Raw genomic sequence first — 15,243 nt, forward strand, 5'->3', positions numbered from 1 at the left:
GAGTCACGTTGTTCCTCGGCCTATCACTCGGCTCTGTTTAAGCACGTTATCAGCTTGCCATTACACCTCCCACACCCTAACATCACTCTGTGCTTAGTTTCTGTTCCCTGTGCAAATACATTCCAGGTGCAACTTCTCCCTGAAAACAGGAAGGATCTGAGCTCAAACGCGCTGAAGAAGTGTTTTTTTCAGCAGTTTGTCAGGTTTCACTCCGACAGCATGTGTACTGGAAAGTGTTCCCGTTGCATTGCTGTTGCTCTCTACCCGTTGGCGCTCATATCCATCATCTGTAACATCGTGTTGTTCTTTCCTGGAGGGGACATCAAGTACGCCAAAGATGGACACATCACCGAGGAGGTGAAATACATGGGAGGACTCGTCGGAGGAGGTTTCATGGTGAGTGGTCTGTTATCTGTTCTCGATGGGTGTAACTCTGGACGCCGCTGTTTTTTCCTCAGAACAATGTTAGAAATGTGGTGTGAAATGTTGTATTTCAGTTTGTGGGATGATCTTGTGGAATGGTTTAAATTGTGAGATCAAACTAAGACGTAGCATTTTACAAAAAAAAAAAAAAAAAAAAAAAAAAAAAAAAAAAGGTACAAGAAAACAATATTTGACCAAGATAGAGGAGGACAACTGAGCCTGATTATTGGTCAAACAAAACCACAGAGAAATGTTGTAGGTAAATTATAGAATTGTACTGTTAATGTATTCAAGCAAACCTATTTGTTTTTGTTTTTTTATGACATGATGTAGAGTAGGGGCAGGATTTTATAAGCATTTTACTTCTGTCTGATCAATGTATTGGATTTATGAATCTGATTTATGTTTGTACTTCTTTTCTTTGACATTATGTTGAATGCTTGAGATAAATAAATAATAATGGTCATCTAATGACTTTAATAGCACTTGAAGAGGCATTCTGACTTAAGACTAATGTTTCCTGTCTTTTAACATATTCTACAAGCTTTCAGTCATCAAGACGACGTGACTGAATTGTTTTGACTAAATGTAATTGAATATTAACGACTGCATCGACACAGGTGCTGGTCCCAGCGCTGTACATCCACTGGACAGGGAAGCAGGGCTGCTGTGGGAATCGCTGTGGGGTGAGCCAGTCTGAACTACACATGCAAATGTTTCTGGTGCTCCGTGAAAGTCGAGGGCCGGTCTGGATGTAAATGATTAACATTGTTAGCTGCACAATTAAATTATCTACATCATTATCTACAGACAAACACTTCTCCATCGAAAGTTCATTTGAACTTCCTAAGTGGTCCGTAAACTGTAGAAATAGCAAGATAAAATAGAAACTTTTTTTCCCCTACACAGCATATGCCACAGTGTCTCATAATTAATACCGCAATAAAAGACGACATTAAAAAAATGGATTTTAGTTACATTCATATGCATGGTGCTGCATTTTTAAACCACTGTGCAACACATACAGTAGGTTATCTTTAGACAGATAAACTGCACTGTGCTAAATGATGACACCATCAACAGTGCACCTCTGGTTCTGCAGGAAATAAACACGCCTGACATTGAACAGGCTAGTTTGGTTTAGTCTGTAATAGGTTTTGTTAGTGTTGGGAAAACAGATCGACGGATGAAATGTGAGGAATTTTGAGGTGAAACAAATGACCCTGTCCCTCCTTAAATTCAAAATACCTCGTTTATCAACAGCATGACAAAAATGTACGTGGGAGGAGGGTAAGCATGGGCATGAATTCAGCATGAATGAATGATGTGTTCATCTGGGATGACAGAGATTTTTCTGACCTTTGCTCATCCTCTCCCTTCTCCAGATGTTCATATCCATTGTGTTCGCTGTAGTGGGCGTGGCCGGGGCCCTGTACAGCTTCATCGTGGCGGTGCTCGGCCTGCAGAACGGGCCCCTCTGCAAAGTGTTCCTGATTTGGAACACACCTTTTAAAAACGGGTGAAGCACGAGAGTAACTGTGTGGTGAGCTTTGTGTTTGTAAAGTCCTGAGCTGTCAGTCACACACCACCTCCTCCTCCTCCTCCTCTGCAGAGACCACAGTTACCTGACCAACAACACCTGGTGGGGAACATGCACGGAGCCCAAGAACATTGTGCAGTTCAACATCGGCTTGTTTGCTACTCTGCTGGCCACCAGCGGCCTGCAGCTGATTCTCTGTGCCGTCCAGATGATCAACGGGCTCTTCGGCTGCCTGTGTGGAACCTGCAGCAACAAAGGGGTAGGATGAGTTACAGCATCACTGTAGAGGTGGAAACAATCCTCACACAAGCCGTTTCATTTTCACGTTTTTACTTACAGGTGCTGTGACATCCTGACAGTAGACTGGCGCCCCCTGCTGGAGGACAGAGTAGTCTTCCTGCTGCATAAAAGAATCACTTTGAAACGGTAGATTTTTATACTTTGTGTGTATTTCATATTAATGCTTCATGCTGCAGTCTAAAACACAGATATCTGAAATGTTTGCAATGTATTATGGCATGTTGTAAAAATGGCACATTATTTGCAATAATTCATGCTAATTAGATGGCTAATTTGAAATAAATTGATTCTAAATATAATATGCTCATCCAGTTCCGTCATGTGACATGATATCTGGCTTAACACAATAATATTAACCTTTCGCTTTAATGTACGTTTCAGTTAAAATAATTGACCCCATGGGATAGACAGTAAAACAAAAAGCAGGCCAATGTATTTCTTCAATGACACCTTTAATGTAGGTTGTATTATGCAAATCATTCTGTGATAGACATCTATACAAACGGTTCAGTATTCAACTTGCTATCATTTTAAATTACCTACATTTCTCCATTAACATAGAAGGAATATGACAGGTTTCTGAATTGCCAACTACTAAGCACTTAAACATCTCTGCACGTGGAATGCAGCGTGCAAATGGCACATTTGATGAGGCAATTGATCCCATTGACTTTTACAGAACAATAAAAGTTACACATTCAAAAGAAAGCAAAATGTAGTAATTTCAAAGGCAGTCCGAATATAACATGTATACAAAAACAGTCAGTATGATCAAACAGCTGGTGGCTGTGTTTGTTTCCGTTGACTTCACTTAAGGCTGTTGAAAACTAAAGCTACTTACTCTGAGAACTAGGGAAATGTTTTCACTCTTTTTTTTTGTTTTGAATCACATTTTTTTTATTTTTTAAATCACTTAACGGAAACAAATTAAGATCCAGAACGGAGTTGCATACTTAGCTGCGAATGATTTTGTAACTGAAAACACAAGTAATCACATTTAATTAGTATATTCTACTTCACATCTAAATAAAATCTCCATGCATGGAGCTAAAATAAGGTTTTAAAGGAATAGTGTGATGGATTACACAGGGGAATACCCTTCCACTCACTCCTTCCTTTCCATGCCTGCAGGCAAATCCGTGGTAATGCCTTGCTCAGAGGCCATCCTCACCAAACCATGATTTTTGGAGCAGCTGGTGGTACCACGGCTTTGGTACACGCTGGCCCTTTAAGATTGTGCGCATTAAAACTAACCTTACAACCTTATGGAGTGTACCGTTTTGTTGAGGTAGACATAAAACAGTTAAGTGGAGTGTTAAAATGCCTCATAAAGAGGCGGGTAAAGGTTGCTCAATAGTGTGCTGCACATATATTCTTCTCATACATGTTGCATGTTGGCGTAGCATATTTTGGAGAGTTAAAAACAAACTATATCTAACTCTAAAAAATAAATTAATACAAGGATTTAAACGATGTCAGAGGTGTTGGTTAAAAACAGATGGAGTGTGGCAGTTTTGTGGGAAGATCCCACGCATGAAAAACTTCAACTGGAGTTTTGATGAGGTCATATGGCTACAATACTTCACTTCCAGTTCACCGCTCCTCCATTCATTGTGCATATTTTAGCTGTCAAACTGCTTCATCATGAGCTTACGGCTGACCTCATAACCCAGGAACAGCGCTCCGTTAGCGGGGAAGGTACGGACCATGGTGGGCGTCAGACCGGAGTAGAGCGCCCTCACGCCTAAACAAAGGAAGCAACAAAGATTAAGGTTCAGAGCAGGAATCTTGATTCCAAAGGCCAAACATCTCGGCTATAAACGATACAACAAAGGTAACGTCAAACTCTTGGACCTACCTTCAGTACGAGAGATGGTCATGAAGGTCTTGAAAAACCCTGCCTGTTTTCCCGTCATAGACATGACCTGGATACGAGACTTGACGCAGTCCATGGGATAGACAACCAGCCACAGACATGCCCCCCCGAAACCCCCGCTGAACACGATTGGAGCCACACCTTCAACATAAACAGTAACACAATCATCCATTACACCAGACGTGTGGGGGCGGGTGAAGGCAAATATACGTATAAATACATGAATGAAGAGGATTTGCTTATGTGTCAGACATCTTCAGTCGTAGCTGCTAAACCATATTTCCTTATTGAGGGGATGCTTTGTGATGGCGCAGGCAGAACATTGTACCAGTACCTATGTCATCTCTGTGACATTTCATGTAGTCTGCAAAGGTGGTGCGGCAGAGTTCATAGGCACCAAAGAAGCAGAAGTAACCAGGGACTTCTCTGGCGATGGTGGTGGTCAGGCCCTGGAAGAAGCCCTGCGCCCCCTCGTTCTTCATGATGGATCTCACCACCGACCACACTGTACTGCAAACAGAGAGGAGAGGGATAACAAAATCAGCTTTGGACTTGCACAGGCAAGCATTTATGTGGAAGTGTTTTAAATAGTAAGTTTTAAGCAAAGATGCATGTTTGGAAAGCCTATAATTACATCTATAAGACTTGGATGATATTGCACATATGAGAGTTTGTAAACCGATGTTTTGATATAATTTGTTTTTAAAACGTGGTCTCCAATTACTTCAATTCATCAAGAAGTTTTTTGATTCTCCATTAGCCATGGAGGCATGTGAGAAGGGCATGGGATCATATGAACATTTCATTAAATTATTATTAAATATTATTCTGGCCAAAAGGACTGCGATTCCAGATAGTCACAAAAATATGCCTAAAAAGCTTCAAATGCAAAACATAATGGAATCACATTTATTTAAGAAACTATTTTTTATTCACACACTAAGAGAAGAGGCTAAAAGAAACAGGTTACACAGAATGTTATAAAAGATCATTCCACATCTCAGAATCGAAAATCAATTCTCCCTTTTTCTTTTATAAGCAAAGATTAATGTAAAAAAATAATAAAAGATGATTGCAAATAGGTAGGTGACAAACAAAATTAATTTTGAGCTATCTGAATGTCATATAGAGAAAATTGCCCATACATTACCAAAAAATAATTTAAAAAACACTTACTTCTGGCTCTTAGCAATTTTGCCCGATGCCTCCATTTCATACATGGCTTGCAGCCGACACTTGACAAGCTCGGTGGGACAAAGTACTAGCGAGGAGAATATGGATGCAATGGAGCCAGCACAGGCTTTCTGCGTGTCACTGAGACGGGGGGGAAGGATGCACAGAAGACAGTGAGAGATCTTACATGTAGTCTCAGGGCAACGCTGGCGTCGTGTTCACAGGAAGGACATCCCAGCTATCTTCCTACCTCAGCGCAGCGTCGCTGTGCAGTCCAGCCGTGAAGCGGATGACCTGCTGGCAGAAGCCGTAGCTCATGAAGAGCACGGAGTTCTCAGCGATGTTGGCCATCAGCGCCGGCGTGGTGCCCTGATAGAGGCCACGCACACCCACTTGTTTGTATGTGGAGGAAACGCAGTGGATGAAGCCTCGGTACAGCGTAGGAAAGGTCTGCATCTTGACCTTTGCCGTGTCTAGAGGCTGTCCACTAAACACACATGCAGCTCCCCCTTGGAGGAAGACAGAGAGAAAATCAGTAATCCATAAAAACAGAGTCTGTCTGTTGCACAAAACTACAGGAAAATCAAAGCGAGGGCACGAAATATGAGCTACAAAGAGAAAAAAGAGGCTTGATGGGGGGCTGCACTCAGCTGAGCGGGATAAAGAGCCTGTGCAAACAGAGAGAAATGAGCCGGAAAAACACAGGGGTCATCAAAATCCCCTGCTCTCTTTGGTTAGTGGTGGGGGGAAATCAGTGCGATCGTATCATAGTGATTAGACATGATTTGATAGTTACCTATGGCTCCTGCAGAGAGGTCAATGAAGGCCTGGACGGCCGGGTGTGGGGCCATGGTGTCAGGGAAGGTTTCAGAAGAGCTTTCGGTTCGTCTCAGCTGCCTGGTAAAAAAAGACATTAATAAATGTCACTTTAACTCCCAACTCCACTCACAACATACACGGCTTCATTTTTAGAGTACTTTAATAACTGCACAGATACATAGAACATAATCAGTCAGAGGTTTCTTTAAATGCTACCCTGACACAGTGATGTGTCTTTTTCCACAACTCGGTTATAAAGTTCACGACAATAAAATGCATTTATGGCTACAGCAATGTGCAAGGGAAAGGTGTAGTTTCACTACAACTGACAATTGCAGTAACAGAAATTTAAAAAAGGGCAGCATTTTTAATTTTTAATAATTAAGAAAGCCATAATAATTAAAAGCAATGTATTGGGGCATTTTCAATATTTTTGACAATAGTGTCCTCAAAAACAATGTTTTCCCGTCTAAAAGCTCGGAGCTTTAGATGTTGTCAACTTCATTATACTTTAAACATATTTTAGACACCAATTAGGCTGACAGACATACACGCTCTAAGGCCGAAGTATAATGCAAGTTTCCCTTTGTGAGGAACATCAATTCACAATAGTCCTGAGAAAGTTAAAGTTACCAAAGTCACCCTTTCCTATAGGCGAATAATAGCGTATGCTTGTAAGCGCAAATGCTGACATGGATAAACAGGCAGTTATACATTCCAAAACACAAACCGTTACCGGGGTCGACGAGGTCACCTCGGCGCATCAATGTGTTGCTGCCGGTGAGGTTACCGTTGGAGTCCGTGTGCAACGTTAACGTACGCAACGTTGTCGAAAAGTAACGTCAACCGAGCGAGCTGCTGACCGAAGCTAACGTCGTCCCCGGCTGACCGCATGCTGACGTACGCCCCCCGGACCAAACATCCAGCGTTTATCGGGCTTTTATCTCATCACGGCGGCCGTGTTGACCGGCCATCGGCGATAATGGCGGCGCTGGGGAGGAGAAAGCGGAGAGGGTTTATTAGACACCCGTGAGGAAGAGCTCTCACTCCGCGCACGATCTAGATATGAAAACCACACTCGCGTCTCCACTCAGCCATCCTGCTCTGAACACTGGTGCCCAATATTGATGATCATCCTTTAGGCTTGAATTGACGCAACACTACACATTTAATAACATCTGTATATTGTGAGTAAGAAATCAGAAAACGTTGCAGTCAACCCCCCCCCCCCCCCAGAGTGATGCTCACAATATAGGATCTATGATACGAAGACGCTTCCGGTTCACGTTCAAAATAAGCTCTCCTCAGGCGATACACTGCTCCCTGCTGGTTGTTGTTGTTGTTGTTGTTAATTCATTCATTAGAAATATTTTAAACAACTTTGGACACAATACTGGAAATCATGTGTTGGTTTGTTGCTTTTAATATCGTGCGACTTTTTCACGCTTTTAAACACCTTCTCAAAATAATGACTTATTATTTCATATTAATGACTTATTATCTAATAATAATGATTAGTATCTCATAATAATGACTAAGTATCTCATAATAAAGGCTTATTATCTCAAAATAATGACTTATTATCTCATAATAATAACTTATTGCATAATAATGACTTAGTATCTCATAATAATGAGTTATTATCTCACAATAATGACTTAGTATCTCATAATAATGAAAAAATATCTCATAATAATGACTTAGTATCTCATAATAATGAGTTATTATCTCACAATAATGACTTAGTATCTCATAATAATGACTAAGTATCTCATAATAATGACTAATCTTTGCATAATGACTAAGTATCTCATAATAATGACTAATCTTTTCATAATGACTAAGTATCTCATACTTATGACTTATTATCTCATAATAATGACTTATTATCTCACAATAATGACTTAGTATCTCATATTAATGACTAAGTATCTCATAACAATGACTTAGTATCTCATAATAATGACAAAGTATCTCATAATGAGTTATTATCTCATATTAATTTTACTAATTATCTCAAAATAATGACTTATCTCATAATAATGACTTAGTATCTTCTAATAATGACTTACTTTCTCATAATAATGACTTAGTATCTCATAATAATGACTTAGTATCTCATAATAATGACAAAGTATCTCATAATGAGTTATTATCTCATATTAATTACTAATTATCTCAAAAATAATGACTTATCTCATAATAATGACTTAGTATCTCATAATAATTTCTTAGTATTTTATAATAATTACTTAGTATCTCAGAATAATTATTTAGTATCTCAGAATGACATACTACAGTGATTATTTTGAGGTATTAAGTCATTATTTTGAGAAAGTTTCTCATTATTTTGAGATACTAAGTCATTATTTTGAGAAGGTTTCTCTTTATTTTCTGACAGTGGCGGAAATGGGCTTCCATACCTGCCCCCTACAACAATCAGGAAAAAAACGTTGCTCCATAATGCATTTGGTTGAGTTTATAGTGAGCATGATTGTCTAACATTACTGTGCTGCAGGTTTAAATGCAGGTTAAAGGCCAGATTTGCTGATATCGATACCCATACTTTTTATAAGAAGCGACTTGTGTACGTAAGGGAGAGCGGTGTTTCATAATTTATCAGGGAATACTTAACCAGTTAGCTAAACCACACTACATCTTCATGAAAGGTGAAAGGTTTTTGAAGACATTTCACCCATCTGTCTAAATGCGTGTGCATGGTAGATCGTTCAGGGCTTGTGCCCTTTTCTTTCCATAAATCAGCATTTGGTTTGGAGCCATGAGAGGAGCCAAGTGACAGCATGGTTCTAACCAAGTGGGAAGTTCAGGTAGTTAACTTCTTGTAGGCTTGTTAATACTGTGGGGTCCTGAACTATTCACATGGGTGTGAATGGGCCCAGTTTAAGTTATATACTGTACAAACACCACCACAGGTTGATACCCATATTTTATATATAAAATAAAATAGGGTAGTCAAACAACACAAATATTACAAACCACCAAGTATGTTTTTGTTATTCACCTCTGAAATTAAATGCTGCCAAAATACCATCTGTTTAAACCGAGTGGCCTGGGATTAAATACATGTGCCCTCTGTCCACAGGCTTATCCTTAAAAACTCTGACCAGCGATGGCTTACAACAGTCTAGACTCACTTGACCACACGCTGCAACTTCTCATCGACGTGGACTTTTGAGTTCGACTTGCAGTCAATAAAAGACGCACACATTTCAATTTTCATATCACTTTGCCTTTTATCAAAAAAAAACATTGACGTTGTCTACATCACAGACAAGAATCATCAATATTCTGTTTTAAACAATTTCGCCATGAACAGAATGAACCCCATGCCCATCCCTCCCCTGGAGCAAACTCCTCTATACACAGTATACTTTACATACCTATAGTTCCTGTTCAGTCTTTTTGCATTTTTATCAAAGTAGTATCAATAGCTTTAAAATACATACAATACTCTTTCCATTGTAATTATAATCGCTATCCTGATTGTACATACAGTATCATTTCCCACAGTTAGAGTCTGACGAGCAATTTATGTGCCTCATTTTCCACACGTCGTCACAAAATATTCCAAAGAGACAACACAAGTCCCCGCGTTTTGTTCAACTTAAAAAAGGCTTGGCAGAGTTCGGATGATTTGTACAAGAGAAGCATTACCGTTCAGCCGCAAGCCATGAGAATGGAAACGCCTCAGAGCGCCTCACTTTTGAATTCACGATACATGAAATGATATTTACCCAAATCCAAGGCTTTGATTCATGCGCTCTTCCCGTCTGACGTCATTAATATCCTGAACCCTTCTCAGACTCTCCGAGGGGGCTTTACTGCCAACTGTTACGTCTGCCCAAAATCGAGATTATGAGGTACAGTCAGAGAATCTCAGTAATCCCCAATTAGAAGAGTTGCACTGAAGGAATAACAAAGAGATTATAAAAAAGATCACTTCAACAAAAGAGTAACACAAGTTACAAAAGTGGAACAAGTCCGTGTCGTTGTCTGGATCCGTTATACAAGAGTTTGGTAATAAAGGTCTCGGTGTTGAGCACAAGCTGTTGGCAGTAGTGGGCTGCGCTCAATCAACAGACACTTTTCATTTCACAGGATTAAAAACGGTGACCGATAAAATGAATTTTGTACAAAAACCAATTGAAACTTTGTATTAGTTTGGTGTCGCAGGTCAGAGATCACCGTAGACACTCCAGAAACACATCCTCTGTTCAGGAAATGTGGGCGGGAATCAGATACTAAAGAAACGCGTGGAAGACTTTTCCAGGAACTGTTTTTTAATTTCCAAGCAAACTCAAACATAAGCGACTGATGACGGGGAACCGGTAATGACAGCCAGGCACTTGAGTGTCCTCTCAGGTGTGAGGTCAGAGCAAATATCCAAACCTTTATACCTCTGGGTTTAAAACACTCAAATGTGTTGTTTTTTTATGTGCATCAGCGTGAGAGTGCATTTAAACATTGAATTTCTGCCGTAGGGTCAAAATGATTTAGTGAGCTAAATGAAAAACTCAATCTAAATGTGGGAAATCTACCAGTGTCATAAACAGACAAGAAAGCCGTCTCCGTTTGTACCCTGTATACACACACGTCCTGATTCCACGTAGTGATGTCACAGCGTGGCCAAACTCCAGTCAGAAACTACAAGTCCCACTATCTGAAGAAAAACACTTTCTTTTGGCCCCGTGGCCGTCCAAGTGAAAACGTTTCTTTTTCTTCTTTTTAAATCAGTCCTGTGACTGAATTTGTGTCTACTCTTTGAAACATATCTCTATAGTAGACGTTTGAATTGTTGTCAGACCTTTTTGTTTTTTTGGCAATTCGTTTGACAGCAGCAGAACGTTATCAGTAGAATGAATGAGAAAGTAACAAGCGCAAGCAGGATCCGTCTCATCGTTTCCACCGAGAGGAAGAGGAGAGAGACGAAGCCACTTATTCACCCCGTCTGGGCAATCTAATAAGATACTGTCAATACTGTTTGAGCCCCGGATCAGCTGTCACTGACCAGCATCTCCTTTCATGAGTGTGTTGGGGTTCAAAATACACTGCGACAAATTTTGTTTTCTGTCTAACACTGAGTAAGAAGTAGACAACTTATTTTATGTACAAGTCACTGGCAACGACTGGTTTCTTCTCGGCGTAAAAACAGGGAAAGTCGTTAAAAATAGGATTTGGCATTAAAATCTATACAACGTAGAATCCTCTTTGTTACATTTCAGTCTGCAAGCAATCTGCTGCAGTGTCCACTCATATTCAGCTCCAGACGGACGATGTCCAGTGGCAGGTTGTAAAAAAAAAGAAAAGAGAGAAGGTAGGGCCTGAAGTGGATCGGGGTCCCGGGGTGTGAAACGACCCAGAGAAAGAGAGCGTTTCTTTTTTGGCCAAGCCTCAGCTTGATGAAGCCAAACCAAAGAGCGAGGGAGTGCTTACATTGTGGCTGAAGTGTTAGGCACTGCAAAAAAATAAAACAAGATTTTGTTTTCCTCTTCTTGTTTCTGATCAACACAGTAAGGCAAATTGATTATGGCTGACTGAGAGCAATATAAGTGTCCGGTCCGTCTTCTGTAAAGTTCAACATATTCACAATTTAGACTCAGGAGAGAAACAACACTTCTTTTTTTCTTCTTTTTTTTCTATTTTCACAGCCCATTTTAAGATTACCTGTGTAAAAACAGCTACAATCAAAAATGAGGCACTTTATAAAAGAGTATATAGATATCTAGGCTATATAGTATGAATCATTATATGTATACTGTATATTTTATATACCATTTGAATGTGTCACTATATATTAGAATTGTGTTAACTGTTATGCAAATGAGGAGAACAGACTACAGTATGTACTATAGTTTCTGTCATTCTACTTGTGTACTGTAGTATATACTCTAGTATAATATACAGTTATTATAAAGCTCAGTTGCCAAAAAAAAGGGTTTATGCTTTGACGCAACGTTTCAAAATGCATTCATTTTAGATCTTATTTGGTCAGCATCAACTCAAACATTTATGTTGTCAATTATACAGGTCAAGTTTTAAAATTAAAATTAAATAAAAAAAATTGTTTATTATAGGGTAATTTGTATCCTATAATCTTAACACCAAATATTTGTGATTTCATATATGGGCTTTAGTTGGGGACTGTATTAGAGTGGTGGTGTAAATAGAGTTATACATAAAGAGTGGATAGAATATTCACTATTTTGGTGCGGTTGCCAAAAATATGTACATTATTCTGAGATACGAGTGGAGTGGAATTTTACTTTTTCATAAAATTAACAAATAACATTCAGCCCCCTCCCCAGCCCCGATAAGCTGTTTAAAAATGTTTCTTTTCCAAATGCAGCTTCTTACCAGGTCCCCTCAGCACATATCAGCGAGGACATTTACATACATACAATCTAATTATTGTCCTCACTGCGCGTTGGAGGCCAATTTGATTAAGCTGTTTACATGCACAGCGGAAGAATATTATGTTAATTTGGCCATTTTTATGCAATGTTGCATACTGTGATTCCTGAATTAATGCATTGTTGTTAAATGCACCTGCTTTGATCCAATGATTTCTCTTCTTTCTATTAAGTGCAGTTACTGAAGGGTTGAAGTGTTAGTGTATATGTAAATATGGCCATAATGTTAACAGAGGGGAGAGATGACTTTAAACTGCATTCACTGAATATCCTCAAATACCACTGAGATGCATCCACTGCTCCACTTGAGAATCAGCTGCTGGACGTGACCAGACATGTTTAGTTTGTGTGAAATCAAAGCTGGGGCTGAATAAACATGTATCCTGTGTAAAGCTTCAGGGATAAAACGTCTGTGTGTTCTGTGTAGGAAAATAAGGACAATATCCAACGGATAGAAAGAAAGCCATTGTTCTCGTCCCTCAACGACAACCTGCAGTGTGATGTCGCTTGCAGTGTGAAAATTAAATTGTAATCCTCCGACATCCTTTTAATGCACTTTTACACTCCTGTGGGATTCATAAAGATTGCAGAAGATGTGTGGGATTTACAAGCAACCACGTTCTTCTTGTGTGAAAACGTAAATATCGTTGTTAAATCCATAAACTGTACCTCAGAAATAAAACACATTTGAAGTCTGTCAGCAGCTCAAGAAAATAGGTCAAGAAGCATAAAGGCTTATTATTTTGGCAACTGTACATAATAAATGAAACATGTTAGCAGTGACAGCATATATGAGTGTATGGAAACTCTGCCGAGCTGCATTTTCTCCCATTTTGAGTCAAAATGACACCTGATGATCATTTAACTTAACACATTTTGGACAAAGGATGATTGTATAAAAACACAAACCTCAAAAGATTCAAGTTTGGGACCCAATAAGTAAAACGCTCCAGAATGGGGCGGAGATTGATTTACGGACCGATCAGTAGATTGGCTCATGCACCAAATCACGATTAAATTAAGATGCACAGATGGACATTTTATTGCCACGATGGCCACCTGAGAAGTCACGCACGTATCAAATTCTCATCCTTTACCGCCGTTAAGTTAAAGATGATCAAATGTCATCTTTGTTCAAAACTTTCCTCTTACCCTGTACGTGTGTGTGTGTGTGTGTGTGTGTGTGTGTGTGTGTGTGTGTGTGTGTGTGTGTGGCACACATTTGGTTGACAGAAAACAGCTGACGGGATGTGATGGGGTTTTCCAGGGTTTTCCAGGGTTTTCCAGGGTTTTCAGTGTTCAGTTGTGTTGTGGGAATAGATCGGGCCGCAATCTGGAATCAACAATCTGGAAGAAAAGAATCAAAAGCAGAGAGGATTTGAAATCACACACATAAAAATGTTCCCACCTCCTGGTAACAATACTTTGTGTTTTTTAAAAAGCTTTATCCATGATAACAGTTTACATGTGAATGTAATCATGCTTTGGCCTCCTGCTGGCTGCTTGGGGAGGATGTGACAGATTGGAGTCTCACCTACATGTTGCACATGCCAATATAATGTGTGTTTGCATCAGACTTATCAGTTCCTAGGAAGCAAACACTGCTGTAGTTCTGATCGTGTCAGCAAAATGAAGTAAATATCTGGCGTGTGATCAGTACCGCTGCTAGCCATTTTGGGGCCCTAGGATAATTCCTTTATGAGACTGTTTATATATATTAGGCAAAAACAGTTCATTTGCACAAATTGAGTCATGGGTACACATTTTTTAACAGAAAACGACGGGCCTGTTTATAACTTATTCATATATTCTTTGCAATTTAATAATGTAGTAATCATCATGACATTTTTTAATCAATCTTAATTTTGGAGGCCCCCGCCAGGTAGTTGGGGCCCTACACACTCTGCGTATGCAGAGCGGCGGCCCTGCGTGTGATCATCAGCTTGGAAGTACAACGATATGTATTTTCTCTTGGGGGTCTTCTCAGATGAGAAGGAAACTTTAATAAAGACCATCATTTGTACATAACGGGAAGCTCTGACTCAGGTGTTGATAAATCAGTGAGTCAGTCTGACCACTCCGTCCACTTTCAGAGTCTATTGATTGTCTGCGACCTCAACACAGTTCATAATGCTGTGTAAAAAAACAAGACATTTCCTTCAGTGTGTTCTTTGGTTTTTCGTGCAGATAAACATTATGACAATTTGATGCTGTTTCAAAGAGAGAAAAGATGCAGGCGGCCTGCTTCGCCTTCCTGCAGGAAGCTCATCAATAACTACTTATACTTCTCTTAGTGGCTGAAATAAAGCTAATTAACCATTTACAAACATCTGGGAACATCCTGTTACATCAGCGAATCACATCGCCGAGACAATAAAGTGCGTCAGGAGAGCCATGAAGTCTTCAGCCACATTTTTCACACGAACACTTTGCTCGTAACACAGATGTGACAAGGCAGCAATTAAAGCGCGGGGCGCAAATAAACATCTTTATCTAAATCCGGTATCCTAATAAACATTTTATTTGAGCGTCTAATTAAAAAGGGAATAAAACAGGTGGAGTAATGTAATAATAGCAATAATTATTTGAGTGTTAATTGGACATTCGAGAAGCCTGTTTATTTGCGGTTTCCTGTGCTGCAGTGCAGCAACAATCCTCCCTATATCAGGTTTCATGTGTTG

General features: G+C 39.7%; 2 protein-coding genes across 3 annotated transcripts; one reads left to right on the forward strand and one right to left on the reverse strand.

Moving 5' to 3' along the window:
- The first annotated feature begins 80 nt into the window (after positions 1-80).
- On the forward strand, positions 81-3,036 carry tm4sf21a (transmembrane 4 L six family member 21a). The gene is made up of 5 exons (XM_084028306.1): positions 81-396; positions 1,044-1,109; positions 1,809-1,942; positions 2,036-2,222; positions 2,303-3,036. Exons 1-5 carry the CDS (start codon positions 220-222, stop codon positions 2,309-2,311), a joined length of 573 nt encoding a protein of 190 aa, XP_083884432.1. The 5' UTR covers positions 81-219; the 3' UTR covers positions 2,312-3,036.
- Positions 3,037-3,172: 136 nt separating this feature from the next.
- slc25a15b (solute carrier family 25 member 15b) lies at positions 3,173-7,128 on the reverse strand. Of its 2 annotated transcripts, none has more exons than XM_084028304.1 (7): positions 6,868-7,128; positions 6,109-6,205; positions 5,563-5,821; positions 5,316-5,453; positions 4,474-4,649; positions 4,122-4,280; positions 3,173-4,007 (listed from the first exon to the last, which is right to left on the reverse strand). In XM_084028304.1, the coding sequence occupies exons 2-7, from the start codon at positions 6,161-6,163 to the stop codon at positions 3,886-3,888; spliced, it is 909 nt and encodes a 302-aa protein (XP_083884430.1). In that variant the 5' UTR covers positions 6,164-6,205; positions 6,868-7,128; the 3' UTR covers positions 3,173-3,885. The 2 variants fall into 2 exon arrangements, with proteins under 2 accessions (XP_083884430.1, XP_083884429.1); XM_084028303.1 differs by having other exon boundaries at positions 6,109-6,209.
- Positions 7,129-15,243: the final 8,115 nt, after the last annotated feature.

Source organism: Eutrigla gurnardus, assembly GCF_963514095.1.
Source record: "Eutrigla gurnardus genome assembly, chromosome: 15".
Classification (NCBI taxonomy): Eukaryota; Metazoa; Chordata; class Actinopteri; order Perciformes; family Triglidae; genus Eutrigla; species Eutrigla gurnardus.

Coding starts and splice junctions, on each gene's coding strand:
- tm4sf21a (XM_084028306.1), top strand. CDS start 220: ATGTGTACTGGAAAGTGTTCCCGTTGCATTGCTGTTGCTCTCTACCCG. Junction 397..1,043: donor TCGTCGGAGGAGGTTTCATG/GTGAGTGGTCTG, acceptor GCATCGACACAG/GTGCTGGTCCCAGCGCTGTA. Junction 1,110..1,808: donor GCTGTGGGAATCGCTGTGGG/GTGAGCCAGTCT, acceptor TCCCTTCTCCAG/ATGTTCATATCCATTGTGTT.
- slc25a15b (XM_084028304.1), bottom strand. CDS start 6,163: ATGGCCCCACACCCGGCCGTCCAGGCCTTCATTGACCTCTCTGCAGGA. Junction 4,281..4,473: donor ATGTCACAGAGATGACATAG/GTACTGGTACAA, acceptor TTTATGTTGAAG/GTGTGGCTCCAATCGTGTTC. Junction 4,008..4,121: donor GACCATCTCTCGTACTGAAG/GTAGGTCCAAGA, acceptor TCCTTTGTTTAG/GCGTGAGGGCGCTCTACTCC.